At 48.2% G+C, this 20,432-nt stretch overlaps 1 protein-coding gene across 2 annotated transcripts in view; it reads left to right on the forward strand.

Moving 5' to 3' along the window:
- RAPGEF5 (Rap guanine nucleotide exchange factor 5) overlaps positions 1-20,432 on the forward strand; it is a 201,758-nt gene that overhangs the window by 40,604 nt on the left and 140,722 nt on the right. The window contains exons 2-6 of one of the 2 annotated variants that reach the window (XM_058678275.1): positions 516-566; positions 2,526-2,632; positions 7,879-8,000; positions 9,342-9,510; positions 19,756-19,822. In XM_058678275.1, the coding sequence (XP_058534258.1) occupies positions 516-566; positions 2,526-2,632; positions 7,879-8,000; positions 9,342-9,510; positions 19,756-19,822 (516 nt within the window). Of the gene's footprint in view, positions 1-515; positions 567-1,740; positions 1,859-2,525; positions 2,633-7,878; positions 8,001-9,341; positions 9,511-19,755; positions 19,823-20,432 lie in introns of those variants that run through there. The other variant, XM_004582451.3, reaches the window with a different exon arrangement.

Below are 20,432 nucleotides of genomic sequence, written 5' to 3' on the forward strand. Positions count from 1 at the left end.
TGGAGGAAGGCAGAGAGGATGTGAGAGCTTTTGGAGCAGGAGTGTGGTGGGCCTAGGATGGGAGACTGAGGCCGAGGGACCCCAGCCATCAGGGCCTCCCTCTCCCAGTGCACAGTGTAGGTGGAGGCAGATAAGGTGGTGCGGCATCAGCATGGGTAGTGCTGGAGGTCCCAGGTGGGGAGAATGGGGAAATAAAAACTGAGTAAGAGCTAGAATGAGGCTACATCAAGGACTGAAGGAACAAATGGGACAAATAAAAGTCCCAGGCTTTCCATTGTGCTTCAGTTGGTCGTAGCCTTTAGGCTGGGCTCTGCTGTAAGTGAGATACTGACCCGGTTGTCACTCTGAGTGGCAGTGTGCACCACGCCGAGCCTGTAACCAGAGATCCTAGCTCAGTTTTTGGGTATTCATTTTCAGCATAGCCACTTCCTGGGCTTAACACTGTTACCTGCTATTTGGTGTGCAAGGTATCACAGTGGGGTTTTAATGAACACCCTCTCTTTCTCTCACAACAGGCCCTGTCAAGAAGGATTTCCAACCCGTACCTTGATCACACTTCTTCCCAGGTATGACCCGTTCTCCTCTCACTGAGTTTTCTGGAACTGCAGTTCCCCAGTCTTGCTGCAGAACCCCCTTGAGTCAGTGCTGTTTGCTTTGCTCTTGATCACAAAAGTGACTGCTCCACCTCTACCCGCCCACCGGGGATGATGACAGTGAAAGGGGCTGGGGTCCTTGTGTCACAAATCTGGATATTTACTCTGTAATTAAAAAAAACATGTTTTTTCCCCCATTTTCCAAGTCCTTTACATGAATACCTTGTCATCACAATGTATATAATACAGCAAATTGAAAAAAATCATATATTTAGTATCAATACAAACATTATATATGTATTTTTGCAAATACAGAATATTTTATGCCAAAAACGTTATGTAAGGAAACATTCATATTTATAGCTATTCATGGAGTATCCCCTGTGTACCCATTGGCTTAAAAAAGATGAGGCCATCTTCCTTGTGTTAAGAGACTCTTTGAACAGGATTGCATTTCCTTGTCAGAAAGGTGCATGGGAGTTTCATGAGGGCAGGCACCTGCTCCCTCCTCATCTCTGTGCTCGCCACATCTTGCAGACCCTTGCAGGCACTCGTGTGGTTTAGAGTGACTGCACAGAAGCACAGGGGTGCTTAGCACATGGTCAGGACCAATCACCTGCTCACTCGCCCTCCTGTCCTGTCTTCTCCAGTTCTTTTTGCCTTTAAAGAACCAGTTCTAAACTGTTGGCAGTTGCTCAGCTCCTGCCCTGGGCATTTTCCAATCATCATCATCATCATCATGCATTTTAGGGAGTGCTTCCAGGGAGGCTGAAGAAAGGGCCGCGTCCCTACCAGGTCATCATTAGTGGTTTGTTTTGAGAAAAGGATAGAAAATATGTTGTAGGTACAAAATTCACCAGGAAGTGAATAAAAAGGTGAAAGCATGCACCCCCAACACACATTCATTAAACATGCCTTGGATTGTTTTCATTTTGTTTGAAAGGCAGAGAGACAGACAGACGACCACCGGTGGTTCATGACCTCTGCTCCCCCAAGTGCTCACAGTAGCCAGAGCTGGGTACAACAGGACAAGCCAAGAGCCCAGAACACCCCCAGGGGATCCCATGTGGATGGCAAGAACCCAGCTCCTCGAACTCTCACCTGCTGTGTCTGAGGGAGTGCTGGCGTTGTGGTGTGGGATGCAGGCAGCCCAAGTGCTGTGGTAACTACTGCACCAGACACTGACCTTCCCTCACCCCAGTGCACCTGCTCAAGTTCCTGAGCCTTCAATTATGAAGATGACTGATGCCTGTTTAACCCTTCTGGTTATGTCCTGCTGCTGTGTTATACAGGGAACTACGGAGGGGTGGTAGCCATGATGTCCGTCCATCCGTCCGTGTGTGTGTGTGTGTGTGTGTGTGTGTATGTGTGTGTGTGTAGGGAGGAGTTCACAGGTTACATGAATCATGAAGTGGATGCCACTGAGCTGTTTGGCGTTAACTTTGAACCCTATGGCCGAGTGACTCCTAGGGGCGAAGTTGCCTGCTGTCACATTGTGTGACGGTTCAAGATGTTCACTCGGGAAGAAAAAAAGTGATGATCCCATCTTCTGAGACCTGTTTGTATGAATGCATCAGCCATATGGCAGAGAGAATATATAATATCAGTAGTCTTTGCTATGCTGAGAAAAAATACCATATTGAAAGATAGTTCCTTTACATTGAAGCTGTGTATTTTAAAATGGGATCACTTATAATTGTTAAATAAAGCACTTTAGCTTTTGTGAAATAGTTATTGCTACTTAAGAGCATAAGTGGACCAGTGGCAAAGATTAATTTATATATTAAAAAGGTAGTTCTAGAGCTGTAGGGGCGTAGGCTAGTGTGTGTCTCAAGCTCAGAGACTTGCTCATCACTTGGTATACGTGGCATGCTTTCACTTCATCCCAAAAGGTTCTGTATTCACTGCCAATGCTTGTCTCTTCCCCTCCAGATTTATGGAGAGAATTCTTCTTGTGCAGGAAGAGCCCTGAGAAATATGATTATGGTGCAGGCAGCTGACCTGATAAAAGACAGAGTGAACCTCAAGGGCTTTTACAGGTAACACAGTTTCCTAACACCTTGTCAGAAACTCTCGAAGGTTGTGTGTGTGTGTGGTGGGGGAGGGTGATAGGGGAAGGCGGGGATGGGAAGGAGAGGAGTGGACACAACCCTTGTGTGAGTGCTGTGATCTTGACCAGAGTGAAACACTCACTGGCGTGGGAGGGGCAGGTTGGTTCTGTCTGCTGGGGACGCTGGCAGGTAGCTTCTTTCTTTCAACTCTGTATTTTAATCCGGGGAGACTCCTAGTCCTGACATTAGGTTCTGGGACCACCCCTCAGCTACAGGTGTGGTGTCTGCTCTGCTTTCTCTGAGATGTGTATTTTGGGAGGGAGAGGGGTGTGCATGGGATAACTCCTAGCTAAAGGGGTTCCTCTTTGGGGACCTCATTAAGAGGCCTGCTTGGCCACTGTAAGGGCTGTGAGAACTGCTCTGGCTATCCAGGTGGGAGTGCCAGTCCGGCCTGGCCACAGTGAGGTGAGGGCAGTGGCAGCATGGCCTCGGCCTGGCAGGTGCCTCCTTTTTTAGTGGGCAAGGGCAGGTGTTAGAGCAAACACACGGATCCACAGCCAGGGTGATAAAAGTGCAGATGGAGCAGGAGTAGTCATGAAGAATGTGGGGAGAACGTGCTTTCATCCCATGCAGCAGTTAGAACAGCAAAGTGAATCCCTAGCTTTTTATTTTGCCAAGGAAAGCTACTGGGCCAAACCAACCAATTCCAACATTGCAAAACCAAGAAGGAAAAAACCACTACCACTTACCATCACTGCTCACCCTGAAAGAGATGATGTTGAATACCATAAGGAACATACTCAGAAGAAAGGACACCAACAAAATTAGGGAGGATCCGTGGGGTGAGCATTGTGGTGCAGTGGGGGAAGCTGCCACTTGCAATGCCCACATCCCGTATCAGGGTGCTTGGTTCAAGGCTTGATTCTGACCCAGCTTCCTGCAGATGTGTGTTGGGAGGCAAGCAGAAGATAAGGGAAGTGCCTGGTTTCCTGCCACCCGTGTTGGAAGCCTAGCTGGGGTCTTCACTCAGGTTCAGCCTTGGCTGTTGTGGGCATTTAAGAAGCAGACCAGCAGGTGGAAGATCTTTTCTTCCTGTTGCTCTGTCTCTCAACTAGAATAGCACATTCATTCCATGAGTTAAACTCATTATTATAGTATTCCTGTTTTTTTTTTTTTCCCATTTGCCACCTGTGGGAAAAATTGTTATCAGGGCTTGGATTTGACGAGGAGGGAGTAAGAAAACCATCTTTCTTTTTTTTTTTTTCAAAGATTTATTAATTTTTATTACAAAGTCAGATATACAGAGAGAGGAGAGACAGAGAGGAAGGTCTTCTGTCCGATGATTCACTCCCCAAGTGACCACAACGGCCGGTGCTGTGCCAATCCGAAGCCGGGAACCAGGAACCTCTTCCGGGTCTCCCACGCGGGTGCAGGATCCCAAAGCTCTGGGCCATCCTTGACTGCTTTCCCTGGCCACAAGCAGAGAGCTGGATGGGAAGTGGAGCTGCCAGGATTAGAACTGGCGCCCATATGGGATCCCGGGGCGCGTTCAAGGCGAGGACTTTAGCTGCTAGGCCACGCCGCTGGACCCAGAAAACCATCTTTGTAGGGAGACATAACCCACACTGCCATGAGATATACACATCCCAGGCATGCATCTTGGTGAATTTCTGTGTACTGCCCACCCGTGTCATGACTAGCCACAAATCAACCTCAAGACACTTGAGATGGGGGGGGGGCGCTGTTCCTATACCCCCCAGAGTCGCCTCAGGACCTTGTGCCATTTCTGGTAGCTACTGAGAGCCTGGTAGGACCTGTATTCGATTAAAGTCAGTGGGTAAACAAATATAAGGGGTAGGAAGGAAGCACGATGAATGAGCCCTGCAAGACTGTAGGTTTTGAAAACTCTCCTGTAGGCCAGACAGACATTCCTATTGTGTGTATGAGCTATGCTTTTGTGTATGTGGATTTATACGGTTCTTCTAAAGAAAAGAAAAATGATGTATTTATTTTGAAAGCCAGAGAAGGGGAGATACAGAAAGAGCTTCTATCCACTGGTTCACTCCCCACAACAACCTGTGCTGGGCCAAGCTGAAGCCAGGAGCCAGGAGCCTCCTCTGGTCTCCTACATGGGTTCAAGGCTTGCTTTTGACCCAGTTTCCTGCCAGGTGTGTGCTGGGAGGCAGCAGAAGGTAACTGAAGCACCTGGGGTTTGGTCTCTGTTCTACTATCTTCCCTGGAAATTAGCAGAGAGAGCTGGGTTGGAAATAGAGCAGCCAGAATTGAATCGGTGCCCAAATGGGATGCTGGCATTGGCAGGCTGCAGCTTAACTCACCATGCCACAATGGTGGCCACCTCTTGTAGCTCTTTAAACACCCTGGGGTCTACCCTTTCCCTCCCAGTAGGGACTCACACAGCAGCCAGAGAAAGGGAATACAGTGGAACTGCATTTTGAACCCCTGAGATGGGCAGCATTTATGATGTACTCCACTAGTCATGTGGGCTCTACAGCTCATCGGCTCCTTATCACATTTCTACCTGGCATTGGCACCTGTGGGTGGAACCACACGTATCAGGAGAGCTTCTGGACTGAGTCCAACACTGTGGGTCAGGACGGCTGTTGGAAGTCAGATGGCTCTGCTCCAGCCATCCCTGCTTTCCCCCTTGCTGGCTCACCAGATTGTGGCAGGCACCGGCAGCAGGTCAGGGGACAAATAGTTAGATGCAGGGGCGGCTTGTCTCATTCCGTTTGCTGCGGTGGCATCAATATTCGTGTTTCTCCTTGACCTCTGTGTCTTCCTGTGTGCAGAGGGACAGTCCACAGCAATTTAAACCTACTGGAGAGAGTTCAGAAAAGGGAAGGGCAGGGATCCTATGTGACCAGTGCTGCAGCTTGCTCTCAGAGTGGCACTACTAAGAGTGGATATGCCCGTGGCGTTCTTGTGTGTTGGCCTGGTGGCTGAAAGTCCTGCCCCATTCCCCTGCCAAAACAGACAGCCCCTGCCCCAGGAGAACGGAAGCTGGGTATGGGGGTGGGCTGAAAGTACTGGGAAGTGGGAATTTGTTACCGCATCCAAATTTATACTTTTATACATTTGTCTGTTTACAAAGGTAGAGAGAGAGATCACTTCTCGGCCTTTTGGCTAAGATCAAGTATGGAAAGGCAGAGAGAGACAGGCAGTTGGTTCACTTCCTAGCAATGCCCACAACAGTTGGGGACTGGACCAGGCCTAAGCCACGAGCCGTGCTCTTGATCTAAGTCTCCTGTGGAGGCCACAGGGGCTCTGATGCCTAAGCCCTTACCTGCTCCCTCCCGTCACCAGGAAGCTGGGACTGGGAGCAGAGCTGGGACTGGGTTCTAGCACTGTAGTACAGGGCACAGATTGTCCCGAGTGGTGTCAGACCTGTGGCCCAGCACCTGCTACATAGTGTGCCCTTCAGCAAAGTGCCCCTTCGGACTCCCAAACACAGTTCTGATAAGTCCTGGGCTAGGAAGCTTCTTCCTCCTCATCCATAAAGATGGAACAGACGTATCCAGCTAACCCTTTTGCAATTGACAGCTTGGTTTGTTGAATGAATATTTTAATAGGTGCATCCGTTTTCTGAGCAGTGACATTCTGGGCAGGCCAAGGGGCTGCTGAGTTTTCACAGTATCAAATAAGACACAACCTTTAGCCCGTGGAATAAAAGTATTTTCACACCTCACAAATGGTTAATTGGCAGAGGTGTCGAGGAATTAGTTAATTAACACTTCGAACCTTAGAAATGAAAGGAGTACTATAGAAATAAATCGAGGTTGACTGTTTGGTCCAGTTGTCCTTTAGTTTTCTCATTTTGTTTTTAAAAATCCCTCTCTATGACTGTTACTCTTTGTGTTGTCTTAGCACTGGCTTGTGACCACACTTGTCTGGAGTTAGTTCAGTTGCATGGAACGTTCTTCCAGAAGGTGACAGTTTCTTCTCCTGCCACCCCCTCCAAAAAAAAAAAAAGAGTGCTTTATGGCAGGCTGGAGTTTTGGATCCAGTATCTCAGCAGAGAATTTCTCTACCTTATTTTCCTTCACCCCAGAAAATGCAGCACTTCCTGCCAATTCTTCACGTTGCTGGCTGCAGCGTAATTCCAGAGTGTGGGGAATACGCCAATCACAAGCCACAGCAAAATGGGCAGTGTGCCTGTCTTGAAGGAACATAAGTGAATGTTGACATCTCTGCCTCGGTCCACACCTACTGGAGGATAGAAACAGGCGGGGCGTGATGCCTCGCTCCTTCAACATCGCGGAAGTGTGGAATTCAGTGACATTTCTGCCGAAGAAAAAGCATATTTCAGAAAGTTATCTTCCTGTTCTTCCTTCTGAGGCTGATCCCAGATGGAAAGGCAGCCACGAAGAGGCTGTGTAACACCCCGATTACAGTGTTGTGGCTGTGAGCTGAAGGCCAATTACAGAGGGGATTGTGTGTGTGTGTGTGTGTGTGTGTGTGTGTGTGTGTGTGTGAGATTACTGCCCTGCAGCACACATCATCTGGATCAATGGGTTTATGATGCAGCTCAGAGAGATTACCTAGATTACATTTAAAGATTAACAATCCAATGTTCTTTGAGACACACTTTGGGGATATAATCTTTGTTTACTGAGAGGCAGAAAAAACCCTGTGCCATTGAGGACAGTTCCAGTGTGGACTCAACTGCTTGGGATTCTTTTGTTTCCAAGGAAAGGAGCTAATACACACACACATATGTATATACATTTACTGTATATACGTGTGTGTGTGTGTGTGTGTGTGTGTAAAATGCTAAACCCAAAGTTTATCACGAGCAGCGCAAAGTGCATAGCTTAACAAGGCAGAAGCATTGTCTGTGGCTACAGTGTTTTTGGAGAAAGCACTGTGTACCATGGACTGTTCCAGTTGGCAGGGGATGAAGAGTGAGTTGTCCTAGGTTCCTGTTTTCTTGAACATTCCTTTCTAATAGAGGAAACAGAAATGATTCCTTGAGGACGATGTGTTAGGTCACCTGACTTACAAGCATAAATAGAATCTGGCTCTTCACTTTTCCTATGTGAGATTTGAACCTCTAATCTGAAAAAAGAAAGAAAAAAGAGAGGCACATGTCATTTCTTCTTGGGTTGCTTGTTTAGAAAAGCAAGCTGGTGAATGGCGTGGTATTATGTGTCTTTTTTTTTCCCGCAAATGGCCAGCAACAGGATCTCACTGTGAGTGGCTTTGTTTTTGCACAGGAGGAGCTGTGTTGGGTCCGAGCTGGTGGACTGGCTTCTGGAACACTGTCCCTTTGTCCAGTGCAGGTCCATGGCCATCGGGATCTGGCAGCTCCTGTTGGACATGGGCATTATGTCATCAGGTTAGTGGCACATCCCCATGGGCCTCTTAGCCTGAAGGTCCTGAAGGATGTAGCAGCGAGGGGCGCTGGTGGGTTGTTCTTGAAGGTGAATCTCTGCCTTCTCTCTTGGGTTCTAAGACCACCCTTGGAGCCAGCTTATTTTCCTCATGCCTTTCATGAAAGTCCCCAGGCCTGGGTTCATACATAGACTGGTGTGCGGAGAAGCCATTCCCCAGCCCCTGTGTAGGATGCTGCTCACCAGCCCCTGTGCTGGGGCTCAGCACTCAATGAGCGACATCTCGCTGTACTTAGAGTGACCATCAGAAGCTGAGGTTACGAGTGTGAGGTGAACGCCATTTTCATGGATTAATCAAGAACACTTCGATATGTGACCTATTAAGATGAGCCACTTAACAAAACAGAAAATAGATGTTAGCTAGAAACCAAAACAGAGGGCCAAATATGCCTCTTCTGAGATGAGCCCAGAGACTTGAAGGACCAGACGCCGAAGCCCCATCTCTCAGCTGCTGGCTGATGGCTGAGAGCCTCTTTTGTTTTCTCCACAGGTTGATCAGCAGTGAGGGCATACTCCAGCTCCCGCTATGGAAGGGTGGCACATACGAAGCCATGGTTGTAATCTTCTTACACAGGCAGTAATGCTTAGCACCTAATACTCTTTAGGCGGAAAAATCCGTCGCGTGCCTGTGAAGAATGCAGATGTTATTGGCCCACTGACTGGATTTAGGCTTCCCGATAGCAAAACAGACTTGTGTTCACACTGTGAGGGCCAGTCTATGCCATCTGAGTAGCCTTGACATTTTGAGCTGCATGAGTTCTTAGCTCTGTAATACAGCTTTAGCAGGCTCCTACTCTCCCAGTGCTGGTAGCTCTTCCCCAAGTTTTGACAATACCCAATTCTCCTTCCCCCTAATATCTCCAGACACCACCAAACATGCCCTGGGGGTGGTCGAGTATTGCTGATGTCTGCCTGCCCCCGCCCCGTGTGGTATTTGTGTACCATTAAAAAAACTGTGTTGGTTTGCTTTGGGATCCTGAAAGGAAATGTCTCCCCAGCCTGTTTGAATGACTGTTGATTTCACCTGCGCTTGCCTGTGAGGCAGGAACGTGGTGAAATGCCTGTGACTCTGTGGGCAATAAAACTAGGCCTTCCAGTAAGTGGCTGCACTTCAATAGGGTAATAAGCGTGAATGAGCTCAGGGTGTGCAATTATTGTCTTACCCCTGACTTTTCTCCTAATAATTAGTAGGGCTCTCAGTGATGACTTGATTTACAACTCTGTAAAGAATACACTTTTAGAAGCTGATCTCGATCCCACTCCCGCCACCTTTTGTGTTTCAACAGTGGACCAACACCTGTATTTCCAAGACACTTATACTTTCTACCAGTTTTCCTCAGAGGAATGTAGCTACTTGTACTGTGAATTTGAGAGAGAAGGCAAATGGCAGAACGGTGTCCGACTGCTGCTACAGCTCGTGCCGCTCCTTCCCAGCAGGGCTGGCATCTGTGAAATGTAAGTGGGCACGGTCTGTGTCATGGTTCATTCACTCTTCCTTCCAGGATGGTCACTGTGTCCAGGCACAAGTCCGTATGCTCTAAAAAGCTGGCCGTCTCATTCCAGAGGGGTTGGGCCATTCCCGTTTCTTAAATGCAGCTCCAAAGAAATAAAATAAACAGCCAACCGTGAAGTGAGCTGGTGTTCAGATCTCAGGAGGCCACCCCTTGCCAGCTGCATCATGCTGCCTCCAGTCATCACCGCGACATGAATAGATGCTCTAAATCAGGAATGGACATATGATGGGGCTGAAGTTGGAGCGAAAGAATAAGTCATTGGCTTATCCACTCTCCAAGTCGTGACTTTGCAAAGAACTCGCTCAGCAGACATTTCTGAAAATAATCTACAAGCAGCAATGTTTGGCAGATCAAGACCCGTGAATCATTATCACACGCAGGTGTTGAATCACCGTGTGATTAAATAACGAATTGGAGGAGGCCTGGGAACAGGGCGTGGGACCTGATGTGGCGATTCTGATGCGGCTTGGTGTACCCTCGGCACTAGTGGCAAGTTCGTTTGGAAATTAGAAACTACAGATAAAAATTCTAATGAAAGGTTTTTGCATGTGGAAAACACTTGAAGTGTTTTGAAGACTGTCACATATTATTCACTGTTGGAATTCTGTGATATCAGTAGGGTCCTCTTTTCCTAGGTAAGAAAATAGTTTTCAGGGGCAGGCAGTTGGGCCCACAGTTAAGATGCCTGTTAAGACTTCCTGTAAGGGGGTACCTGGCTTCAGTCTCTCTCAGCTTCCCCTTAACACCAACACAGGAAAGCAGCAGTGATGGCCCCAGCAGTTGGTTCTCTGCCACCCTTGTGGAAGCCCCGAATTGAGCTCCAGCCTCCTGGCCTGGGTCTGGCCTGGCCACACCTGCCAAAGGGGAGCATGCCTGTAGATGAGCATCCTAAGTGTCTGTCTGCCTTTTGTAACCATTGATAAATACAAGCCATTTTTGTTAAAAAAAAAAAAAAAGGCTAATGCTGAACAGTTAAGGCGGACTGGCTTCAGGGGAATAAATGTTTTAGACTATTAATGTAAACCTGTGCTGCTAAGAGGGTTGACTGTAAAAAACTTCTTATCTCAGACATTGTACTGCCTGCTTCACCTCCGTCTTTCTGCTTGCAGAAGAATTCTCTGAGGCAGATACTGTTGTTACCCCTCTCTGTTGAGTGAGGGGCTTCTGACGCATCAAGGCAGGTGGCCTCGGGTCTGAATCTGGGGTCATGCAGCTCTTTGCACCTGCTGCAGTGCACCTGCAGACGTGACAGGGTCACTCTGGCTCCCTATTGGAGTGATGGTAGCAGCAGCTGTGGACCTATCAGGCTGAGTTCTGAAAGTGTTATGCCTTCCCACCACCACCACCATTTGTAGGGCCTTGTATGGTAAAGTAGAAATTCAAATATCACATGCTAGAGTTTCAATATGATTGGGTCCCCACACTCGTTCAGATATTAAACCCCAGGGGGTATGAGTTAATGGCATGAAGAGGTTGCAGCCTGAATCCCATGATGCTGTTTAGGGGTGAGATGACTGGTTATGAAGGGGTGAGTTGGTCCCAGTCGTTGTCTCTCTGCTTCCTTGCTCACTGTATGGTTACTCTCATCTACTGTCTTCACAAAGACTCAGCGCATGGGGTCACCAGTTTTGGACTTGAACCTTCAAAACTGTGAGCTCAATAAACCTGTTCTCTTCTTGAAGTTAGTTGCCCCTGTGTTTAATTGCAGTAACAAAAAGCTGACTAAGACATCACTCCCGTCTGACTGTGGGGGATGCTCTTTATTGTAATATGCACTTAACTAGTTAAAGGGCAGGCACTAGACACTGTGGTTTAAGCCGCCATTTGGGATCCCCACATGCCCTCTAATAGGGCTTGGGTTTTTTGGTCCAGCCCCATTCTGCATTCCAGCTTCCTGCTGATGCATACCCTGGGGAGCAGCAGGTGGTGTCTAGCTCCGGAGGATCCTTATCGCTCTTGTGGGAGCGCCAGATGGAGTTCCCTGCCCAACCCTGGCTTTCAGGAGGTAAACCAGCAGGTGAAATTCTCTCTCTCTCTCTCTCTCTCTCTCTCTCTCTCTCTCATCTGCTTGTCTGAGTGTCTGGTTTTCAAATAAAATGAATGAGTAACTATTATGTAATATAGATTCTGAAGTCCCCTGAGAAAAACCAAAGACCATTTCTATAAATTTTTAACTTGCTTGGCATACTTTTCATTTTCATTCTATTCTTTTTTTTTTTTAATTTGAGAGGCAGAGAGAGAAGAGGCAGGAAGGCTCCCATGCACTGATTCACTTCCAAAATGCCCACCAGCAGCTGGTGAAACTCAGTCCAGGTCTCCAATGTGGATGGCAAGGACCCAGCCACTCAACTGGTCACCTGCTGCCTCCGGGGGTTTGCATTAGTGGGAAGCTAGGATTGGGAGCAGAACTGAGACTCAAATCCAGACACTCTGAGGCAAGATATGGACGTCCCCAGCGACATCTTAACTGCTGGGCTAATGAAGTGGTGTGCTTTAAACCAGAGGCAGCTGTGACTGTGGGACAGGCGTCCTCCAGTGGCCCTTCTTACCGCTTGCCCTCCTGTGCTCAAGGTGGAGACAAGTGCAGTCCTCTGTGCAAAGCCAGACAATCAGGGGTGCAAGGGTGGTAGAAATCAGTTCAGCAGCAGTCCTAGGAACTGCATCTCCCCTCAGCCCCCTTCAGTGCAGTGGGACATAGTGACGCCAGATAGACTTGTGCCTGGGAAATCTGAGTCTGCCAACTTGGGCCCTCATTTGAATCGCAGGTGGCTCATGGTCTGGTGAGATCCTGATCACTGTGGACATAGATGCCTGGCTGTGCAGCCTCACTGTGGTGTGCTGTGTCTACCAGCAGGTTCTTATGTTAGCAAGAACAGATGCATTTGTGAGTGGTCGCTGGGTCTTGAGGACAGGTGCTTGTTGTGTTCCCAGGCATCTTTGTGTCCCATTGTAGGTACTAAGTATTATAAGAAGGGTACTTTTTATATAGAAAAGGGAGGAGAGAGGGTTGGAGAAAGGTGAGTTCAGGCAGTAATTTAGAGTCAAATACGAGAAAAGTCCTGGTGTTCCACCACACAGCAGAGTGATTGTGGCTAACACATGCCTTTTAAGTGAAAAACAGAAATGCAAAAAGAAAGGACCGTAAGGCAAAGGTGTAAATGTTACATGCTCAAATGTTGATTTGAGCGTCACACAGTGTACACATGTCATGGAATGTCACATAGTAGTCCATAAATATGTAAAATTTTTATACACTAGCTAAAAAAATTTTTAAGAGAAGATCAAAATGGCTTCAGTGACCGGTGACACAACAGTTAAGTTGCCGCTTGGGATGCCGTGGTCGCATATTGGTCTGCCTGGATTGAGTCCCGGTTACTGTGTTTCTGATTCAGCTTCCTGCTAATCTGTACCCTGGGAAACAGTGGTGATAGTTAGCTGCTTGAATCTCTGCCACCCAGACAGACCCACATGGAGTTCTGGCTCCTCCTGGCTTCAACCTGGGCTGGCCTAGGGCGTTGTGGGCATTTGTAGGAATGAACCAATGGATGGAAAGTCTCTGTCTTTCAGAAAAGATGAAAGTATATAAACGTTTTTTCTTTAAAAAAAAAAAGATTTATTTGCTTATTAAAGTCAGAGTTACAGAGAGAGAAGAGAGAGAATGAGAGAGAATGAGAGATCTTCCATCTGCTGGCTCATGCCCTAGATGGTTGTGATGGCCAGGGCTGGGCCAGACTGAAGCCAAGCGCGCACAACTTCATCTCAATCTCCTGTGTGTCAGGGACTGAGACACTTGGCCTTCTTCCACTGCTTTTCCCAGACATACTAGCATGGAAATAGGTGGGAAGTGGAGTAGCGAGGACATGAGCCAGTTCCCGTGTGGAATGCTGACATTTACCCACAAGGTGGCTTTGCCCACTATGTCACAGTGCTGGCCTCAACAGAAATACTTTGGAAAGAGTTACTGAGCCACCACATGTCTCTCCTGGAGAGAGGAGAGGATCTTTTCCCTTTCCAGTACCTGAGTTGTAAGTAATTTTTATTGCGTTGGTAGTGGTTTGGGACCATGTTTTAGAAAGCCAAGTTTTGGGTTATCCTGATTTGGAATGACCCAAGGTTGGGGAAGAGAGGCCCATTCTCTTCCAGTTATATTGTTGCAGCCCCTCCTGTGGTGCCATCCCAACCTCTGCTCTCGCATGGAGTCTGCATTAGTTGAGTCCAGCCTCTCCCACATTCGCTTCTTGTTGCCAGCTCAGGTACCCTTACCCTTTGTTGTCCCTCTTTCCTTGTCAGCCAGCTTCTACCCAACCCTCAAGAGGGCGCCCAAGCCCTGCCTGACCACTGAGCTTTCAAGACATCCTGTCCACATGGATCCTACTCTCAAGCACTTCCTGTTCTTGCGCTCTCTCTGTAATTCCAACGCCAGTTCCATTCTTGAGTGTGATCCTGTCCAAATCCACTTCTAAACAGAAAAAAAAAAAACCACTCGAGATTTTTCTTAATGAACACGGGTAGAGAATGAAGCTGCTACCCATGTCTAGGGTCACCTGTGGGTTATAGCACCCCATCCTATAAAGGGAGCTTTAGACCCAGTCTGCTGTCTGAGTAGGTCATTCCCAAGAAGGAGGTGCACTGGTTGTCCAGGTGATCATCGCTGGGAGAGAACAGTCTCATTCAAACTGAAAGCCAGGTCCCTTCCTCTTTTCCAGAATGTACTTCTCCACCCACCTTCTCTGTGGTTTGAGCAGGAGAGAGGAGACAAAGTAGGTGAGAAATGGTGAACTAACAGTATGGAGAAGGACAGCCTGATCATTCCTTCAGCATCTGCAAGATGTTTCTCAAAAACCCCCTTGTCTGAGACTTTTTTAGGCTCCATACAAACTTGACTCTTCTGGTCCAGTGGTCGCTTGTCAAGGGTGGAAGGAACCTGTTCGGATGCAGGCCAAGACCCTCTGCGCTAGCAAATGACATCCCACTAGTTTCAGAACCATCAGCATGGGTGCTGTTGCTAGTGAGAAATTTAAAGCAGCAAGATTATCAATCTTGAATTCCAATGAAAATACCCACGAATAATAGCCCATTGATAGCGTTTCAGATTCAGGACAAGAAAGATTAAGCCTTCTCCAGCCCACATAAACAAAAATAACTACAACAGAAACAGGCAGGTTTTGGAAAGACAGCAGAGGAAGTCGTCGTTCCCCCACCCCACCCCACCCTGCCAGGACTTGGTCCTTACCATGCATGTGGGAGACACAGAGGAGCTCCAGGCTCCTGTCCTCAGCCTGGTCTGGTCCTAGCTGTTGTAGGCATTCAGGGAGTGAACAAGCAGATGAAAAACACCTCTTGGTTTCTCACCTCTCTTTCCTTGTCTCCAAACTAGTTGGAGGAATTGCTGTAGAATCCCTGCTTCCACGTCCACCCCACCCCTTAGTTGGGACTAGCTGGAAAACTGTGACGTAACCCAGAGGTCCATTAAGTGGATCTCATTTAATCTTAGGATGTACTTTTAGACATTTGTAACAGTCTTACTTTTGCCAAACACACCTGAGGGGGGCCGTAAGAACAGAGCCGTGATCACCCATTACCATTTATGGCTAGCAGGATATTTCCAAGAAACAAGTCACAAAACAAGTGTGACAAGCTAAAAGCATTTTCTCAAGGTGAAGTGAGATCTTTAGCTCCAGAAAGAAAAAAAGGTGCCTTTAATACCCCGTGTCCACTTGCCATTGAACCTGCATCTGTTTAAGAGCAGTTACCCTGCCATCGTCATGCATGAGATTGTTACTCATCAAAGCCCCCCCCCACCATTTCGAGCTGAATTGAAGCCCAGTTTCTTCCACCCGAAAAGCACCTTGGACCAAAGACAGCTGGTCAACAGTCAGCTATGTGAGGCTACCCTTGAAACAAGTGAGTATTGAGCCAGCTCCAGGACAGTGCCAAGTGTGACTGGGAGCCAAGGGCAGGATGCCCACTCTTAACTGTAGTCTCCCTAGGTAATCGCCTTCTTTATTCAGAACTGCCTCTCCCCCCACAAAAACTGGTAGGAAGAATGGCTGTACTAGAACCCACAGGGGCACGCCTGCCCACCCAGTGTGCAGAGAGCAATATCGCTTAGTTCACGGTAGTAGAAGAAAGGGAGGAGTTGACACTGAACCGCAGAGCAAGGAGTTGGGAAGCTATGGCTAAATCCCCAGGCTCCCGAAGGGCTTAAGGGTAGAGCTTCTCATAGGTTGAAGTGGTGCCTATTAGGCTGATGTGCAGGTCAGCCTGCAGTGCTGGTGACCATGCTGGGATTGATGGGTGAGATCATGTCCTCGACCAGGGGAATGTGGGCTTCAGCCAGTCCTGGGGTGACACACGCAGGTCATGATGACTCTCCACTGCAGGTCTGGAGTTCTTGGAGAACACATCCCTGGAAACTAAGAGCGACATCCAGATGTTATCTGTGGCACAGATGACCTCGTGAGTCGGGGGGCCAGAACCCTGCAGGGTTAGCTGCACCGCTCCTGCAGGGCACAGAGCTATTTTTAGTGGGAGGTTGATTTACCATCGAGGAACTGGACAAGGACAGTTAGGCTGATGGATGGAAGCTGGGAGGCTTTATAGAGGAGCTGATTGGGTGTAGCATCCATGCTTTTCCATTCCCTTCTTTTGCTCGGTTGGGTTGTTCCTGTCAGCTATGGTTCATGTGTCCCCACCCATACCTCCCCCAGCTGCTCCGTCTCTGATGTGACTTCTGTACTCTCTCTTCTGTTCTCTGCTCAGTTCAGGCCATTTGGACTCAGCAGCAGCACCACATTGAAGACCTCCATGTGCAGATGACCAGGGCCTTCTTTTAAGAGCTGGGTCTTGTTCCCTGTTTCAGGAGGCCATGGCATGTGACAGCAGCCGTTGGCACGAGTGATCATGCCCTTAGGGAAATGGCTTTTGAGGAGCTCCTGGGGTTCCGTGTTTTGGTTCTATGTCACTCGCTTCTACTTTTCAGAACAACTGCTCACCCTTCATCACTGCAGTAACCACACGTGTTGACCTCTGTGGTCGTGCTGAGTTGAGGCCACCGCCCCTTTGTTAGGCTTTCATCTTGTGGCCATTGTCCACCTGTCCTCACCAAAGTCAAGAATCAGGCACCTGGGGACTGCACAGTGGCCACTTAAGTTCCTCAACCCAGACAATCTTCAGCCTATTTGTCCCGCCCTTTGCCTGTACTATATATGGCCAATCCTCAGCCTATTTGTCCCACCCCAGATCACCCAGCCGATCCTTAGCCTGTATGCCCTTCCCTTGCTCTCAGTCCAGCCAATCCTCAGCCTGCTTGTCCTGCCCACAACCCTCACTTAGCCAATCCTCCACTTGTTTGTTCCTCCCAGGCCCTTAATCCCGGCTAATGACCTGTTTGCCTGGCCTCATCCTCCCTCCTGCCTGAGGAAACTACAAAGCCTTTGTCCTTGTTTTCCACTCTGGTCCTCTGCCTCCCACTGTCCTTTGTCTTCCCCTGAGGCTGTGACCTCCAGCGCTCTCCTTTTGGGAGCTGTGAAGATGTCTCTTCAACAGCTCCCATTCTGTGTGTTGGCGGCAGTCTCTGGTCGACCAGATCCTAATGGCAGTGAAGTGAGTGCCTGAAAATACCTACAGAGGCAGGAGTGCACTGGAGCTCTGCGCCCACCTGTCCACTGTGGCTGTAGACGCACCCTCACCAGGCATGGAGGACCCTGGATGCCACTCTCAACGCTCACCTGGGCTCCCTGTATTTACAACACCCATCCTCTCTGGTTTTTCCTCTTTCCAACTGCCCTGTGTATGCAGCCAGAGACACCCACCACTATCCTTTGCTTGTGAAACAATGTTGGGTTAGCACTTTCTGACTGGAAGGTCAAGTCTGCCTCTCCTCTGCCCCCAGACCTCCCCTTTGTACTCCTCACTGTTCCCCGTTAGATCCTCGTGACACTTGGAGAGCAGGAAATACCGTCTGGGTGAGCAAACATATTTTGATTATTTCTCAATTTTTTTTTCATAGTGGAGCTTGGCATAAATTTTCTGTTAGGACTATGAGTGAAGAAAATTTCCATCTCTCACTTCAGATTATTTTTTGAAAGATGTTACAAAATCAGCCGATCTTATTCTTTGTTCTGACTCTTTGCCCAGCCCGCCTCCCGTGGAATCTCTTGAGTTCTCCAAAATTTCCACTGTGGATAGGCAAGGACCCCTCCAGGTGTGAGAACCGATGACTTGCCTCTTATCAGAGTACACATCTCTGTAATAGCAATGAGGAGTGGCAGCCAGAGTGGAACTTGCAGACCTGGTTGTCTTGGTCAGTGAAGCACAGTTACTGCAGGAAGCATTAAGCATGCATCTTCAGATCCTGCACAGCAAATGTGAACAAAGCCATTGGTGATACCTGACCTTACTCAGCTTGACAGGAGTGCATGACTCTGAGGCGGGCGGGCCTTTCATGGAACCTGCCACATTCACAAGCAACTGCTGCTTGGTAGATGTCCTCTGGTGGCATAGCTAGTACCCTGGTGCTGGAAAAATGGTCTTCTCTGGGAAAAGAGAGAAAATGTTTGTGTTTATGATTTCAGAGAGTCCAAGAAAAGTCTAATTCATATTCTCTCATTGCACCTTTTTTTCCTTTCCTTTTTCTTTTTGTTTCTTTTTCTTTTTCTTTCTCACCCTCCCTCCCCCACTCCATTCCTCCCTTCTGGCCATTGGTCTCACCGTAAGTCCCTCCTATAGGCCAAGTGAGCTGCAGCTGGAGGGAGCATGGGCACGTGCTTAGGGCAGGAGCAGTGTTTCTGTATTCTCCTGTTTTCAGTAGGCAGTGGGGAGAGCTCCCGGGGGTTTGGAGATCAGAAAGAACAGGGCCAGATTTAGGGCTTAGAGAGTCATTGTTGGTATGTGGGAGATTGAGTAGAAGAGAAGCCAGACCCATAGAAGTCAGGTAGAAGTTGGTTAAGGGCATATGTTTCTGAGAATATGTGAACATGGACTGTTCTGGAGGCATGACCAGGCATGATCAGATGACACCAGGCATGAGGAATGCTGGGACCAAGGATGGCCTCAGTGTGACCAGGAATGCAGGCACCCTGGGAGGCCATAGCAGTCGAGTGTGAAGTTGGGTCCCAGAAACCCCTAAGAGTCCTTTGGGATTGTCCCCAAGAGCCACATGGGGAAACTTGGCAGTTCAGAGGAGATTCAGAAGCTGGAAAAGAGCTTGTGAGTGGTAGATGTCAATCATAGCAATGGAGGCGGGGCAAGAAGCATCTGGGGGTTGGTTCAATGACTCAGTGGCTAAATCCTCATCTTGCATGTGCAGGGATCCCATGTGAGCACCGGTTCATGTCCAGGCTGCTCTACTTCCCTTCTAGCTCCCTGCTTCTAGCCTGGGAAAGCAGTTGAGGATGGTCCAAAGCCTTGAGACCCTGCACCAGTGTGGGAGACCCGGAAGAAACTCCTGGTTCCTGGCTTCAGTTGGGCTGAGCAAGAGCCAGGAGCTTCTTTGAGGTCTTCCATTGTGTATGCAGGGGCCCAGGCACCTGGAGGGACATCCTCTCTGCTCTCCCAAGCACATTAGGGAACTGGATCGAAAGTGCAGTAGCTGAGAACGCAAACTGGAGCCAACTGAGTTGCAAACATCACAGAGAGCAGCTTAACCCTCTGCACCACACACAACACCAGCCCCAGCTGTGGCTTCTTGAGGCGGCAAAGCTGTCCTGCTTTTTATAATCTTTAACATCCCCATTACAGTGTTTAACGTGTGGTGTACCATTTCCGAGTAAATCAGGTTTAGCCAAAACACAAATGTAGTACTCATATTTATTTTTTAAATCTGGGTTTCTCTGAGATGTAGAGGGAATTTGGGCACTCACCAACCTTATCCGTACATCTGCTTTTGTCCAAGCACGTGTGTAAATTGGGCATTTCAGAGCTGTCCTGTGATACCATCTGGAGAGGAATTCTTGAGCTTCAGGACTCACTGGGTGCATAGTAAGAAGTTTTTACTAATGGTTTTGGAGGAAAGTTTGACTTCCCGCAGGATCGTATTTCTAAGGCTCTGCTGACACAACCATATTTGCAAGAGTACTTTCATAATAACAACAATGACATTATTCGTCCTTTATTTTCCGTGACTTGGTAGATAACCATGAACAACCTGAAGAGTCATGGTTTGTTGTTTGTCTGTTTCTCCAAGGTCTCATCAGAAAATAGAAGACCCTGAAGAAAGCAGTGATGAAATTCTTGCTCGTCTCACATCTGCGGTAAGACCATGCCACTATCCTGCCCAGGTGTGCCAGAAATAATGAGGATGGGGCCTTGGAATGGAAGTAACTTGGGCAGTGATATAGAGAGGGATTTTCTCTGTGACCACTCGTTACAGGCCACAGCTAGTCCCAGGGAGATCATAGTTTCGATTTTTGGGCTTTGATTCACCTGCATTGGGACATTATAGTTGGTGCTGGTGGAAAGTTGCTGTCACCTCCTTAGGAGGATGACATCTGCTTTTGTAAATACAGTCTGATTCAACCTAGGAAAAGCCAGGCCCTGCTGCTCAAGGAAGAAAAGACCCTGCTTCCTTAGGTGAAAGAAAGGAAATACTGTTGGGCAAGTGAGACCAGGACGGGAGTCTGTAGTGGGGCCCGCTGCACTATTTTCTCCTTGTTTTTTGTTTGTTTGTTTGTTTGTTTTTAAGCTGCTGAGCAGACGTGGTCTTGTGAGTTGAAGGAAAGCTGCTAGCTTTCTTCATAGCATGTCCAACTGCAGTGGCTGGTGGCCAAACTCCAGTTCTGGACAGAACTCTAACAATCCCATGTTACAAAATTGGAATCCATTGTCTGGGATGTTTGGACAAGCTTAGCCTCCCCTAAACTG

Source organism: Ochotona princeps, chromosome 20 (genome assembly GCF_030435755.1).
Source record: "Ochotona princeps isolate mOchPri1 chromosome 20, mOchPri1.hap1, whole genome shotgun sequence".
Taxonomy (NCBI): domain Eukaryota; kingdom Metazoa; phylum Chordata; class Mammalia; order Lagomorpha; family Ochotonidae; genus Ochotona; species Ochotona princeps.